This window comes from Jaculus jaculus, chromosome 1 (genome assembly GCF_020740685.1).
Source record: "Jaculus jaculus isolate mJacJac1 chromosome 1, mJacJac1.mat.Y.cur, whole genome shotgun sequence".
Taxonomy (NCBI): domain Eukaryota; kingdom Metazoa; phylum Chordata; class Mammalia; order Rodentia; family Dipodidae; genus Jaculus; species Jaculus jaculus.
In genome coordinates this window covers 42,206,954-42,220,416 of record NC_059102.1, presented here as the reverse complement: position 1 = coordinate 42,220,416, position 13,463 = coordinate 42,206,954, and the positions used below count along the sequence as shown (strand labels likewise).

The 13,463-nt window shown below is 48.5% G+C and overlaps 1 protein-coding gene across 1 annotated transcript; it reads right to left on the bottom strand.

Annotated features, from left to right (window-relative positions):
• Positions 1-4,151: 4,151 nt before the first annotated feature.
• On the bottom strand, positions 4,152-13,157 carry Rbp4 (retinol binding protein 4). Its single transcript, XM_045130137.1, has 6 exons — positions 13,109-13,157; positions 12,864-12,998; positions 12,497-12,633; positions 12,226-12,332; positions 6,139-6,351; positions 4,152-4,422 (listed from the first exon to the last, which is right to left on the bottom strand). The coding sequence occupies exons 2-6, from the start codon at positions 12,972-12,974 to the stop codon at positions 4,385-4,387; spliced, it is 606 nt and encodes a 201-aa protein (XP_044986072.1). The 5' UTR covers positions 12,975-12,998; positions 13,109-13,157; the 3' UTR covers positions 4,152-4,384.
• Positions 13,158-13,463: the final 306 nt, after the last annotated feature.

Genomic DNA, 13,463 nt, shown 5'->3' with positions numbered 1-13,463 from the left:
TATTCAGTATAAAACACATGTCATTTATAAAAGACTTACTATAAGATTCTTTTCAACATGAACTTTTTTGTGTGTTTGTCATAAGATTAATAAATTGTTATTTATAACTGTTCCTATATTGAAAGCCACACCTCTGGTTTCTGCAACGAGCCTTGTAACTGATTGTGGACTCAGATATCCCTGTAAAGGCCCTGACCTTGGGCTCACTAGACTTTGGGGTCACTCATTAATGTCAAGACTGCTTGAGGAATTTCCATGAGACAACCAAAGGTGATTTATTTTCATGTTTTAAGAGATGAACTGGGGATACAGCTAAGTCATAGAATGCCTAGTAAATGTGTGGATCTAGGTTTAATCACCAGTATAAAAAATGTCATAGGGAAGCTGGGGAGATAGTTAAAGGCACTTGCTTGTAAAGCCTGATGACCCAAGTTCCCCAGTGTTCATGAAAAGCCAGAGGCACAAGGTGGTCCATGCACCTGGAGTTCATTTGCAGGGGCAAGAGACCCTAGCATGTCTATTGTCTCTCTGTTTCTCTCTCTCTCTTTCCCTCCTCTCTCTCTTAAATCAATAGTAAAAATTTTAAAAGCTGGGCATGGTGGCGCATGCCTTTAAGCCCAGCACTCGGGAGGCAGAGGATTGCCAGGAGTTCGAGGCCACCCTGAGACTACATAGTGAATTCTAGGTGAGCTTGGGCTAGAGTGAGATCCTACCTTGAAAAACAAAAACAAAAAATAAAATAAAAATAAAAATAAATAAATAAATAAAAGTTTTAGAAAATGTTACAGAGCCCTTTAGGAGAAGCAGTGCCATGGCATCAGTGAGGTGAGGGTGGACCCAGATATTAGAGAACGAGATCAGGAATGGATCCTTCATCATTCCACCCATCAGAGGCCTGTGAAACACCTGCTGTCTCCATGCAGTGTTCTACGCTGGGAATACAGTGTTGAAGCAGACACCCCACCCTGCTTTCAGTGAGCTTACCTTCTCATTGGGGTCAAACACCAAACAGAAGGCAATAAATCACGTAGCATCCTCAAGTGAATAAGCATCCAGGAGAAAACGCAACAGGGTAGTGCAGTCATTCAATGAGAAGGGGAACGTATGAAAGCCATTGAGGTTTGCAAGTGAATAGCAAGAAAGAGTCGGCCATGTGGTCCAGGACACAGAGCTTTGCGGGCAGGAGAGAGAGACTGAATCAAAGAGCTGGCTTGCTTGTGGGACAGAAAGAAGAGCGCTGTGTGGTTGAAGCAAAGCACGGCTGACTGAGCCACCTCCGCACTAGACAGTGTCCTTCATGCTAGAGTAGTAGAGTGCCCTGCTGGACCCTGTCAGTAAATGCCAAGGAAGTCCCAGGGTTCGGTCAGGCAGGGCCTTGGAGGCCAGCGTAGGGAGTTTGTTCAGTGCTCAGAGGGCAGCACTGTTGGTTTGCACTTGGAGATTGATATACCTGATGAATGAGTTTATGGCTGCTATGTAAGATGCAGATTTTAAGAAGTAAGAATGAAAGTAGAGACCAGTTATGTCTCTTATAGCAGTAAAAGTTGATGGGGACCATAGAAGTGTGTGGTATTAAAGAAGGATTATGGAATGCACTTTGGGAAGATGGAACAAAGACACTTTATTGATGTGTGAAGGGATGCACAATGCAAAGGAAAAAACAGGACTCCCGGGAGACTCCAAGATTTTTAGCCTAACATTTTTCAGATGGTGGGGCAGGCGATAAAAATGAGACAGGCTGGCTGGAGAGATGGCTTAGCGGTTAAGCGCTTGCCTGTGAAGCCTAACGACCCCGGTTCGAGGCTCGGTTCCCCAGGTCCCACGTTAGCCAGATGCACAAGGGGGCGCACGCGTCTGGAGTTCGTTTGCAGAGGCTGGAAGCCCTGGCGCGCCCATTCTCTCTCTCTCCCTCTATCTGTCTTTCTCTCTGTGTCTGTCACTCTCAAATAAATAAATAAAAAAAAAATGAGACAGGCTAGGAGGAAAATGGAGGATAAAACCAAGTTTCGTTAGGGTGTATGTTTGAAATCCCAGTGAGGATCCACACAGAACAGGCAGCTAGAAGCAGAGATAGAGAGTCAAACCAAGAGATAAAGTTTTGCTGGGAGACACCAATGGCGTCTGGAGACCTGTGGTTTTCCAAAATGTCCTGGGAGAGGATGGAGAGGAAAGAAAGCAGAGCCAGAGACTGATCCTTGGGTCAGGCCAACCCTTGGAGGCTGGGCCAGTGGAACACACAAGGCCTGGCTCAGAGTAGGTGCTTAACAAATGTCTTTAAAAAAATTTTTTTTGTTGTTCATTTAATTTATTTTATTTTTTTGAGGTAGGGTCTCACTGTAGTCCAGGCTGACCTGGAATTCACTATGGAGTCTCAGGCCTTGAAGTCATGGTGATCCTCCTACCTCTGCCTCCCAATTACTGGGATTAAAGGCGTGCACTGCCATGCCTGGATTTTTTTGTTCATTATTTATTTATTTATTTGAGAGCAACAGACACAGAGAGAAAGGGAGAGAGAGAGAGAATGGGCGCGCCAGGGCCTCCAGCTACTGCAAACGAACTCCAGACACATGCGCTCCCTTGTGCATCTGGCTAATGTGGGTCCTGGGGAATCGAGCTTCGAACCAGGGTCCATGGGCTTCACAGGGAAGTGCTTAACCACTAAGCCATCTCTCTAGCCCAACAAATGTCTTTTTCCCTAGGAATTAGCATCATTCATGGAGTTTCTGGGATAGTTGCTTCTGAGGTAAGATTTATAGCAGTCATAAGCTCAAGGATGAAATGACCTTGGCTCTGTAATTCAGCTAATGTATTTGGTAAGTGGGTGTTCTTTTTGAAGGGATGTATGGCATCTTTTGGGTCATTGGGGTTGTCAAACTGAAGCTGAAGATCCAGGCTCTGCCAACTGGTTGTTCCATGAGAGGGAATTTGTGCTGTCAAATGCATGGTCATGTCTGTATGTCTGTCTTTGGTGAGAACAAGGTACATGGGAGTCAGGGGCCCGGAAGCTCCCCCATGGCCCCTGGAAATACCAGCATCCCCCCACTCCCAACACACTCCACAGATGCCCATCTGGTACAGGCAGTGTGCCCAGCTTCTGAGCCCCTATCAAACATTGCCTCATTGACGCTTCACTGAATTCCACCAGGCAGGGATGGCTTCCCCACATTTAATGAGAGAAATCACATAATCTGCCCAAACCATACGGCCAATATCTGAACTGGATTAGACTTAAGAAGGTCCAGAGGCCCTTTGCAGCAACTTTGCTGCTTTTCTACACTGAGAATAGTGTTTCTGTTTCTTGGAACCGCTGGGAACCGAGGCAACGGGCTCTGCACCCAGTCACGCCCCCTTGGGAGCATCAGGTGGTGCAGGACACTGCTGCTCTTCCTCAGCACCTCCCACCGCTGCTGCCTATTCCCTGCCCACTCCAGCTAGGGGGCTCTGGCTTGCAGGCCCCTTCCCCAGCTACCTCCAGATTTGCCCACACCTGAAATCTGAAAGAAATGGCACACTTCAGACAATGATGGGCAGGGCTGTTTCCTAGAGCTCACCCATGCATCTTGGCCACTCAACCCCATTCAGGGTAAGCCCTCCATCCTACCCACTTTGTGGGCCCTGGGCTGACTGAGCCCTGGGTTTGTTGGTCTGGCCTGGTCATACTCACTTCCTCTTTAGGCTTCAGTGCCTTGGCCAGACTGATGTTAAGGTATTCCTGGAATACTGAGGAAGTCCCTTTCTCAGGAAGTTGGGAGAAGGTGGTGTTTCATCATGAAAATCAAGCACCCAAATGGACCAAATGACACAGAAAGTGAGAATTAACAACATTTTGGAGGCTGAAGAGATGGCTTAGCAGTTAAGGGGCTTGCGTGTGAAGTCTAAGGACCCATGTTTGACTCTCCAGATCCCACCTTAGCCAGACACACAAAGGTGAGGCAAGGTACCAGATGCCACTAGGTGATGCAAGTGTCTGGAGTTTAACTGCAGTGGCTGAGGCCTTGGCGTGCCAGTTCTCTCTCTCTCTCTCTCTCTCTCTCTCTCTCTCTCTCTCTCTCTCTCTAAAATTAACAAAAAAACCCCACAAGAATATCTTGGAATCTAAACGCACATCCCACCTGCAATTGGACCACAAATAAGACTTCAACCAAGAGGAAGCTGGTCTCTATATTTTAATGAATCAAAGTTGGGAATCCCAAGCCTCAGATAGTCCCTCAGGGAGCTTAAGTAAAGTATACATTTGGATGAGAAGATTCAGTCATTCCTGCATGTATTTTGTGTGTACTGAGGGGACATGGGAGGGGGAAACTAAACTTGTAAGATAAATACAGATAAAGACTGAACGAAAGTAAATCACAAGTTGTAAAATGTAACTACATCCTTGATGGTGCTACAAAATGTTTCCTGAGAGTTTGCTTTGACAGTAACCTGAAACACAGAAAACAAAGCCATTAGCGGTGGGAAGGGGGACCAGCATTCCTGCAGCTAATGCCACGGCTGCCTCAGAGCCCGGCGTCAGCCCTGTCCTTCTGCCCTGGCTGTGGATGATAAACACTCAGAGCTGTTTCTCACGGGCAGCAGGGCTGAGAACATAGGACCTGCTTCTGTTTAATTCTGCCAAACATGCCTCTCTACTGTTATCTGAGACTGCCTCGCTGCCCGTCCTCCTGCGTCAGGACGTGAGGAAATGTCAGCTTGACCCCAGCCTTACTGCTGTAGTTTCATAGTTGTCACTATGTCCCTTCTATGCACTGTATCCTTGCTACGTGTCACAACCATCTACGTTTTGCCGCCACCCCAGCTTATTACTGGAGATCTTGGGCCATTTCCCTTGTGGAGAATGTGGATGACAAGTATCAACTTCACAAGGAATTTTCAAGGGTTCCCTGTGGTGATTCAGGCAAAGGGTATTGTGTGATGCCTTGGATGTGATAAAATCCTTCATTAGCTCCTCATGCAGGCTGCTCTGCAGAGAGGCGCCTCCACTCCTGTCTGTGTTTTAGGTCTGAGTTCACATGTATAGTGGGTTGGTCAGGTGCTCAATAGAAACATTCTTTTGTCTACCCTTTAGCATTACCCTGTTTGGATTCTGGAACTCAGCTTCCCACAGACGTGAGTATTAATTCAAAATAGCACACATTTCCACTATGTTCCTCACTTTGAAATCCAGGGTCAGGAAAGGGCAATATCTGTCAAAAGGTTCTATAGTTGTTCCAAAAACGCCTAAGTGATTATTTGATCTCACAGAGAATGAAGAGCATTGGCTGGCATCATTTCTTCTGAACTTGCTATGCTGATGCCTCAGTTTATAATTTTACATAAAATGGCTGTACAAATTGCCTGTGGTGGTTTGATTCAGGTGTACCCCATAAACTTAGGTGTTCTGAATGCTTGGTTCCCAGCTGATGGAGATTATTATTAATTGGGAATTAATACTTCCTGGAGGGAGTGTATTATTGCAGGTGGGCTTATGGGTGTTATAGCCAGTGTCCCCTTGACAGTGTTTGGCATAGTTTCCTGTTCCTATTGTCTACCTGATGTTGGCCAGGGGGTGATGTCTACCCTCTGCTCATGCCATGTTTTCCCCTGCCATCATGGACCTTCCCCTTGAGTCTTTAAGCCAAAATAAACCTTTTACTTTTTTCCCCACAACTGTTCTTGGTTGGGTGATTTCTGCCAGCAATGTGAACCTGACCGCAACACTACCAAATACTTCACTGGGGACCTTCCTCTCCCATAAATGCTAATTCTGGCACAATGGTATTTTATTTGTTGTTGTTGTTGTTTTGCTTTTTTGAGGTAGGGTCTCGCTCTAGCCCAGGCTGACCTAGAATTCACTATGTAGTCTCAGGGTGGCCTTGAACTCACAGCAATCCTCCTACCTCTGCCTCCCGAGTGCTGGGACTGAGCAACATGACCTGGAGTAGGAGGATGAATAAAAGGTAGGGTGGCCCCTACAGCTTTGCTTATTACAAGTGCCAGAGTTTGGGGAAAAGGCCTTTGGTCTCTCTGATATAAGGCCCAAGAAGAACCAAACCTTAGTCTAGAAAGAGGGACCTCAGACTCCTTTCTTTCTCTGGTGTGCAGATACCCCCCCTTTCTCATTGGACCAGCCCTGCTGAGTGCTCAAAACAAGTCCCTCACCGTTGTGTTCGATCCACCGGTACTGCCTGTCCAGGCACAGCTCCTCCTGCCGCTGCCTCACCAGCTTCCGTGTCTCCGGGGGCAGCCCATTGGGGTCACGGGAAAACACGAAGGAGTAGCTGTCAGCACAGGTGCCATCCAGGTTTAGCAAGCGGCAGGAGTACTGCAGGGCGTATGTGTCGTAGTCAGTGTCAATGATCCAGTGGTCATCGTCTGCAAGTCAGAAAGCCACAGGCTCATGCAGAGATTTATGACAGCCTGTATAAACCTGGGCAGCGAGAAAAGGCACGCTTCCCTCCTTTACAGATAAAAGTCCTGGCATAGAAGGCACCTCACTCATGTCCATGACTGTCCCTGACAATAGGTGACACAGGACCTGTGAGACTACGGTCATCTTCAACAGTTACCCTGCAACAACATCTGTGTCTCTGCCTAATGGCTGCCAGCTTGTTATCCCCAACGTCAGGATGCGTCTTCTGTGACGCACTGCAGAAGCTGCCTCCGCATCTCTCACTTAGCTCCCGTGTCTTCCAGCCTGCGTGGGCTCGCAGGCACTTCTCTGATGTGGTCATTTTCCTGGCTGCACCTTCATCATACCTGCTTAGGCATTTTACTCACTTCCCTGGACTGGCAAGAGAGTTTTTGCCTTGGGGACACAAGATGCCCAGGATCCACCATCCTTAGAGCTTGTCCTTCTCACGACTCCCTGGCAGAGGCAGAGTAGAGACCCTAGGGAATTTAGGTTACATCCATTCTTTTCAAAGCGGGTGTGTGAGAACGCAGAACAGGGTGAAAGAACAGGAGGGAAACATACCCGCAAAGGCAGGGTGGGGACGAATGTTAATGAAGCTGTCCAGGAGTGGTCAGAGAAAGATAGAGGCAGCTTTATCAAAGGCCCTGTGTGGATAACTGTTCAGTATCTCAATTTTACCTCTTCAACACAGACCCAAGGCTGGACCTCCTGAGTACTAACCATGTGTCAGTCTCGGCAAGGACATTTGTCATATGCTATCTCAGGTATTTCTTGCATTGGCCTCAAAGCACACACCCTGTTTTACAGATGAAGAACCCTGAATAATGCACCTAGACTCCTAAAGAACAGGGCAGAGAGGGGCTTAAACCAGAAGGTGGACTCCCGAGTCCACATGCTTAACATACATCACAGTACGTCCAGACACTAGGCAAACTGGGAGGACAGGGGTGAGAGCAAAGGGGCTTATGTCTCCACCTCTCACGCAGGTCTTTAAGCAAGGGACGGTTTGCCCATTTCAGACTCCATATTAAAGCAAGACAGAAGGGCCCAGATGACCCAAGCAGTGGAGGGGGTGGGGCCATCTCATATGTTCACCCCTAAGTCACCTTGGGGTCTGTCTGCCTCTTTGAGAACCTCTGAAGTGCCAACCTAGGATGGGACTCAGCCCAAATCCAAGCCCTGCGGGGGACTGCACAGGAGATGTGCAACCTCTTCCCTTAGCTCACCCCTGACCTGACAAGAGGAAGAATGAGCCAGATACATGCCTTTCAGGCTTTCAGAGGCCAGGCTTAAAGGGCACCCCAGACTCATGACTGATCTGCTCAGAGTAACCATGAAGTTCCTCAGCAGATGGGCCAGTAATAGAAGCAATGTAGTAGCTGCTGGTCTCTTCCTGGCCACAGATGCCCCCTCCCAGGCTCCTGAATACCTGGGTAGTCTGTCCATCCCTGGATGAAATCATTCCTTCCCTATTACGTCACCATGGGCAGTCCCAGGAGTCTGCCCTAGACCCAAAAGAGCTCACCTTTGAAGTCTTATCTCTACTTATGATCTAGGTAGCTATTAGCTCGGTAAATAGACAGCTTAATTTTTTCCCTCAAATTGTTACCAGAATATGAAATGGGACATAGGAACCAAGTAACTTTCAATGCATGATATCAGTTCAGTGCACTTGGTTACTATTCTTGGCATAAAAGAAGGGATAAGTTGGTTTGGTGTATCTCCAGGTTCTTTTTGGAAGAACAATTGAACAAAGAAAAGTTTAAATCTTAACAACTTTGGCCAGACTCTCAGTAATCTCAAGCAAAGATCTGCCCAGGGCCTCCAAGAAAAAGTGAGTTCAGCCCTTCAGCTCCCCTCCCACTGCTAGACAGGGAGTCCTTTGGTTTCCTCTCCCCTAGCTAGACAGGTCCCCCTGAGAACCAGACACCCCAGCTGAACACGGCAGACATTGAGGTTGTGCTGGAGGCAGAAGTTATGTGGCTGATAGCCCCTAATGACCCTGAAGCACCCCAGGAAATGGGGTTACATTACAGCTGTGGTTTACAGGTTTGGATTGCCAGGCCCCAAGTGCCTGGCAGAGGGAACTATCATGCTGAAATGTTTCCTTGGTTCCTTAGAACAATGTTCTTCAGTTATCCCAAGTTACAAGACCAAGTGAGATGCTGTCTGAAAACTTCTGTGAGGACTTAAATGTTCAACTGGACCAGCTAGGAGAGATTTTTCCACCATTCCTAACTAATCATCACAATGACCCCACAGCCCAACCAAAGGAATGGAGGATGAGACCAGATGCTCCAGTTACCTAGACAAGTGGTTCTCAAGCTTCACTGAGCAGAAGGAGTACATCTAAGGAGCATATTAAAAAGGCAGTCTCCAGAGCTCCACTTCAAGAGTTCCTGTCCTCAGTAAGACTGGATCTGGACCCATTAATCTGCACTTAAAAAAAAAAGTACTGCAGGTCTGGGGAGATCGTTCAGTAAAGACACTTAACTTGCAAAGCCTGCTGGCATGGAGTTTGATTCCCCATTTTCCACGTAAAGCCAGATGCACAAAATGGTGCATGGGTCTGGAGTTCATTTGCAGAGACAAGAGACTCTGGCACACTCACACAATCTTTCTCTCACTATTTCTCTTCCTCCCTGTCTGTCTCTCACAAACAAATAAATAAATAATATTTTTTAAAAAGTACTTTAGCTGCCAGGCATGGTGGTGCATGCCTTTAATCCCAGCACTCAGGAGCCAGAGGTAGGAGGATTGCCATGAGTTCGAGATTTCGAGGCCACCCTGAGAATACAGAGAGAATTCCAGGTCAGCCTAGATTAGAGTGAAACCCTACCTCAAAAAACAAACAAACAACAAAACAAAACAAAACAAAAAGGACTGTAGCTGATTTAGATATAGGCACTATGACTTTGCAAAACCCTGCTCTTCACATTCAAGCCTGTGTTGTTATGCTGCTTGACAAGGAGCTTTTTGCCAACAGAGTGACAAAGTTTATTTGGAACAAGGACAAAAGTAGTCTTTGTCTATGTCTTTTTGGGACAGCCCACCAATAATAATGATAAACTAATATTTGCTAGGCACTATGATTATTCTTTCAACAATCTTAAGAAATGGAAACTATTCTCTGACAACATTTTACAGCAAAGGAAAATAGAATTTCAGAGTCTACTTCACAATGAAGACTGCGTTCAGCAGGACAGGTTGATGCCAACAATCTTAACTCCTGAGATGTCTCAGTCAATGGCGGCGGAGCTGAGGGAGAAAGTCACCAGACCAGAGCATGTCCAAGCACTCCAAAGCAGTGTGTTAACACTGATATTGAAAAGTTAACTACAGTTGGCCATGTAGCTCAGTGGTAAAGCTCTTCCCTAGCATGTACAGGTTAGATCCTCAGGCCATCCATACCAAGAAACAAACAAAAAAAGATAAAAAAATGAGGAAAAGACAATTCAAAAGGACCAGCCCTTATTTCACTCAGGTGACAAGCTCAGAATAAGCAGCTTGCCTTTAGCTCTCTAGCCTACAACTAGGGTTCAGAATGGCTGGAATTTTCCTACAACTCCAACTAGAGAGGTTTATAGACTTTAATTTGCCTCTGTGTTATTTTCTGCGCATAAGAATGCCTCGTTGCAAATACACCCTTTTGGGGAGATGCAGTTGTAGACAAGGGGAGAAACAGAGTGCTGACCTCCAAGTGGCCTCTCACATGTGGATCCCAACTCTCCTGTCCACCTGCACGCTGAGTGTGGGCATAAGGGTGCGGAAGAAAGAAGTTAGCATAGGGCTGGGGTGATGGCTCAGCAGGTAAAGGCACTTGCTTGCAAAGCCTTCTGGCCTGGGTTCAGTTCGCCAGTACCCACGTAAAGCCAGACGTACAAAGTAGCCCAGATGCCTGGAGTTCATTTGCAGTGGAAAGAGGACCTAGTGCACCCATTCATTCTCTCTCTTTCTCTCAATAAATAAATCAAGTTATTTTTTTTTTCAAAAGAAATTAGCGGGCTGGAGAGATGGCTTAGTGATTAAGCACTTGCCTGTGAAGCCTAAGGACGCCGGTTCGAGGCTCGGTTCCCCAGGTCCCATGTTAGTCAGATGCACAAGGGGGCGCATGCATCTGGAGTTCGTTTGCAGAGGCTGGAAGCCCTGGCGCGCCCATTCTCTCTCTCTCCCTCTATCTGTCTTTCTCTCTGTGTCTCTCGCTCTCAAATAAATAAATAATTAATTAAAAAAAAAGAAATTAGCATGAGGAATGCAAGTAGAGTTTGTGATGCAGATCCCAAAATATGCATCTAAGAGTGGAAGGAAAACCCAACAAATGATGGTCTGTGATACCCTCAGAAGATTGGGTGGGGTGGGGACACAGTTGTTGTCACTAGATCCACTGATTAGTTGTGTTTAACTTCTTGACCACAGGGGTAGCTAAGAAGCAACATTGACAAAGAGAGCATTTATATCCCAGGTACTTCCCCAAGTACTTTCTACAAGTGAATTCATTGCAGTCCCATAACACAACTCCATGAAGTAGGTGCTATGATTGCTTCCACTTTACAGAAGGGAAACTGAGGAACAGAAAGAGCAAAGAACAATTCAAGGTCCCACAGGTGATGGTCTAGTTGGGATTTGAACTCAAGAATGGATCTGGAAAATACCAGACTGAATGAAGTTACTCAGGCCCAGAATGACAAAGCCGTGGATGTTCTCGCTCATATGAGGATCCTAGTTTTGAAATTTTAGCTATGTGTTTAAACTGAAGTGAATGTCTGTAGAGGCCAGGAAGCTAGAAGGAGGCCATTGAGGGCAGAGGGAAGAGCTTAAGGGGGGAAAAAATCTCAAGCAGTCTAGTGTGTGTGTGGTGCCTTGTGCCTATGGGCAAGCACCCCACCACTGAGCTATGTCCCCAGCTATCTGGATGCTTCTACTCAGATTACCAGTTGAAGAGCATCTCCCTGAGCAGCTGCTCCAGGGTGCAACCTTACCAACAGGACTTTGCAAAACCTGGTCTATATTAGAAGACTCTATATTAGAAGTTCAGGGCCACCAATCTGAACCAAGGAGTTGGAAACCCTGGCTTCTGATATTGGCGCTCACAACCCTGATACATGATCTTGAAGAAAACACTCCCTTGTTTGGGCCTCAGTTTATGCACCTGTACACTCAAATATTGAATCTCTTGTTTAAGGTTAACGTTCTCTCCCTCTGTGAGATCCCATGATATGTATTCCCTGGTCTGAGTTACTGTAGTTACCAAGTAGCCTCCAGATTGGAAACTCAGAAGGCTTTGGAGAGAGTGTGTGTAAGAGCATGTAGATTGTGTGTTCTTACAAGTAGCCTAAGTTTTAGGATGCCGTGCTGAGAGTTCTCCATATCCTGACTTACATTAGGGAAAGGAAACAGGCTACTGCCATAAGAACACTACCTGGTTCGTCATTGCCCTGGCAGGGTACTGGGCAGTGAGTCAACCAGATTCACAATGGTCCCTTCATTAGGCTAGGAGGGGTCCTGGGTTGTCACACTGTCTCAGGGATTGCACCCAAAGGGACAGAGTTGGGAAACAAGAAGGAAAATTATGGAGCAGGTTACATACCTTAGCACAGTGGGCTGCCATTGAAAATGTCACCTGGCAAGCCCAAAGGCCCTTCTGAAGTTGGATGGCTATTCCTAACCTCAATCCCCTAACCTCAGCGGGACTCAAGGTTTCCACCACTTGCAAACCTTCTCACTGGCAGTTCTTTCCAGTGAGGAGAATAGACCAATCACTGGAGACGAAGCCCAGCGATTTGGCCAGGTATGCTTCCCAGGCCCAAAAAGGCCTGGCAGAGCTAAGTACTCACTTCCCTTCTGGAGAAAGGAGGCTACTCCCCAGTACTTCATCTTGAACTTGGCAGGGTCTTCGGTGTCTGTGAAGGTGCCCACCATGTCTGCACACACTTCCCAATTACTGCAAGAGCCAAGAGGATCTTGAGCCAAACCAAGCAAAGGGTTTCTCCCGCCATCCCACCCAAGGTGCTCCCTTTCCCAGTGAGTGAGGTGTGGGTGTCCAACCCGGCAGGGGCAGGAGGGACCTTGGAACACGAGGCACACAGCTGACCACAGTCCACTGACCTCAGAAGACGGACTCGACCCTTGGCCGTGGCGCTCATGTGGCCATTCTCGTCCACGGCGAACTCAGCGATGATGTTGTCTTGCAGAAAGAGGCCCTCGGGGTCTTTCTTGGCTATGGCGTACCATGTCCCAGAGAACTGATGAGAGAGAGAGAGAGAGAGAGAGAGAGAGAGAGAGAGAGAGAGAGAGAGAGAGAGAGAGACACCGTGAGGGAGAGAGAGAGACAGAGAGAGAGAGAGAGAGAGAGAGAGAGAGAGAGAGAGAGAGAGAGAGAGACGGAGAGAGAGAGGATGAGACAAGTGGAGTTTGCTGTCTTGGGGGGGGTCCAAGAGTGCAATTGAGCTGGGCTTCCAAGGCCGATACCTACCCGAGCCTTGTCGAAGTTCTCCTTGACTCGGAAGCTGCTCACCCTGCAGTCGCGCTCGGCCCGGCCGCTGCCCAGCGCGGCCAGCAGCACGAGCGCCCACATCCACTCCATCCTGATCAGGCCCACGAGTCCGCCCTGCGGGGAAACGCGCCGTGAGCGGCGGGGCCCTGGAGACCCCCCTTCCCCCCCGTCCGCCCTCCTCTCCCGTCCCGCCCTGGGGCCCGGCCCGGCCGGCCGCCGCTCACCGGCGGGAGATGCTCAGTTCGGGCGCGCGGGCGGGCGGGCAGCGGCGGAGGCGAGCGCCGGGCCCGCGGCTTTATAGCGCCGGGGGAGGGGGTCGCGCTTTCGTAACCGCGCGGGGTGAAAGACCGCGGGGAGGCGCCGGCCCGGGCGGGCGGGCGGGCGGGCGGGCGGCGGGGCCAGCACTTGCATCACGCGCTGACTCACCGCCAGAGTCCCCCGGTGCCAAACTCACCGCCAGTGGCGCTGCCACGCAGGGTGGTCTCGGTGGGGCCAAACTCTCCCGCAGAGGCGAGCCACCCGGCCAAACGCTTGGCTGGGCGACCCAGCCTCTGTGCCAGCCGCCGTGGCAGGCTGGGG

Excerpts from the sequence above, each read along its gene's own strand:
- Rbp4 (XM_045130137.1), bottom strand. The coding sequence starts at position 12,974 with ATGGAGTGGATGTGGGCGCTCGTGCTGCTGGCCGCGCTGGGCAGCGGC. Across the intron at positions 12,634-12,863 it reads AGAACTTCGACAAGGCTCGG|TTCTCTGGGACATGGTACGC; the intron begins GTAGGTATCGGC and ends CTCTCTCATCAG. Across the intron at positions 6,352-12,225 it reads CTCCTTTCTCCAGAAGGGAA|ACGATGACCACTGGATCATT; the intron begins GTGAGTACTTAG and ends TCTGACTTGCAG.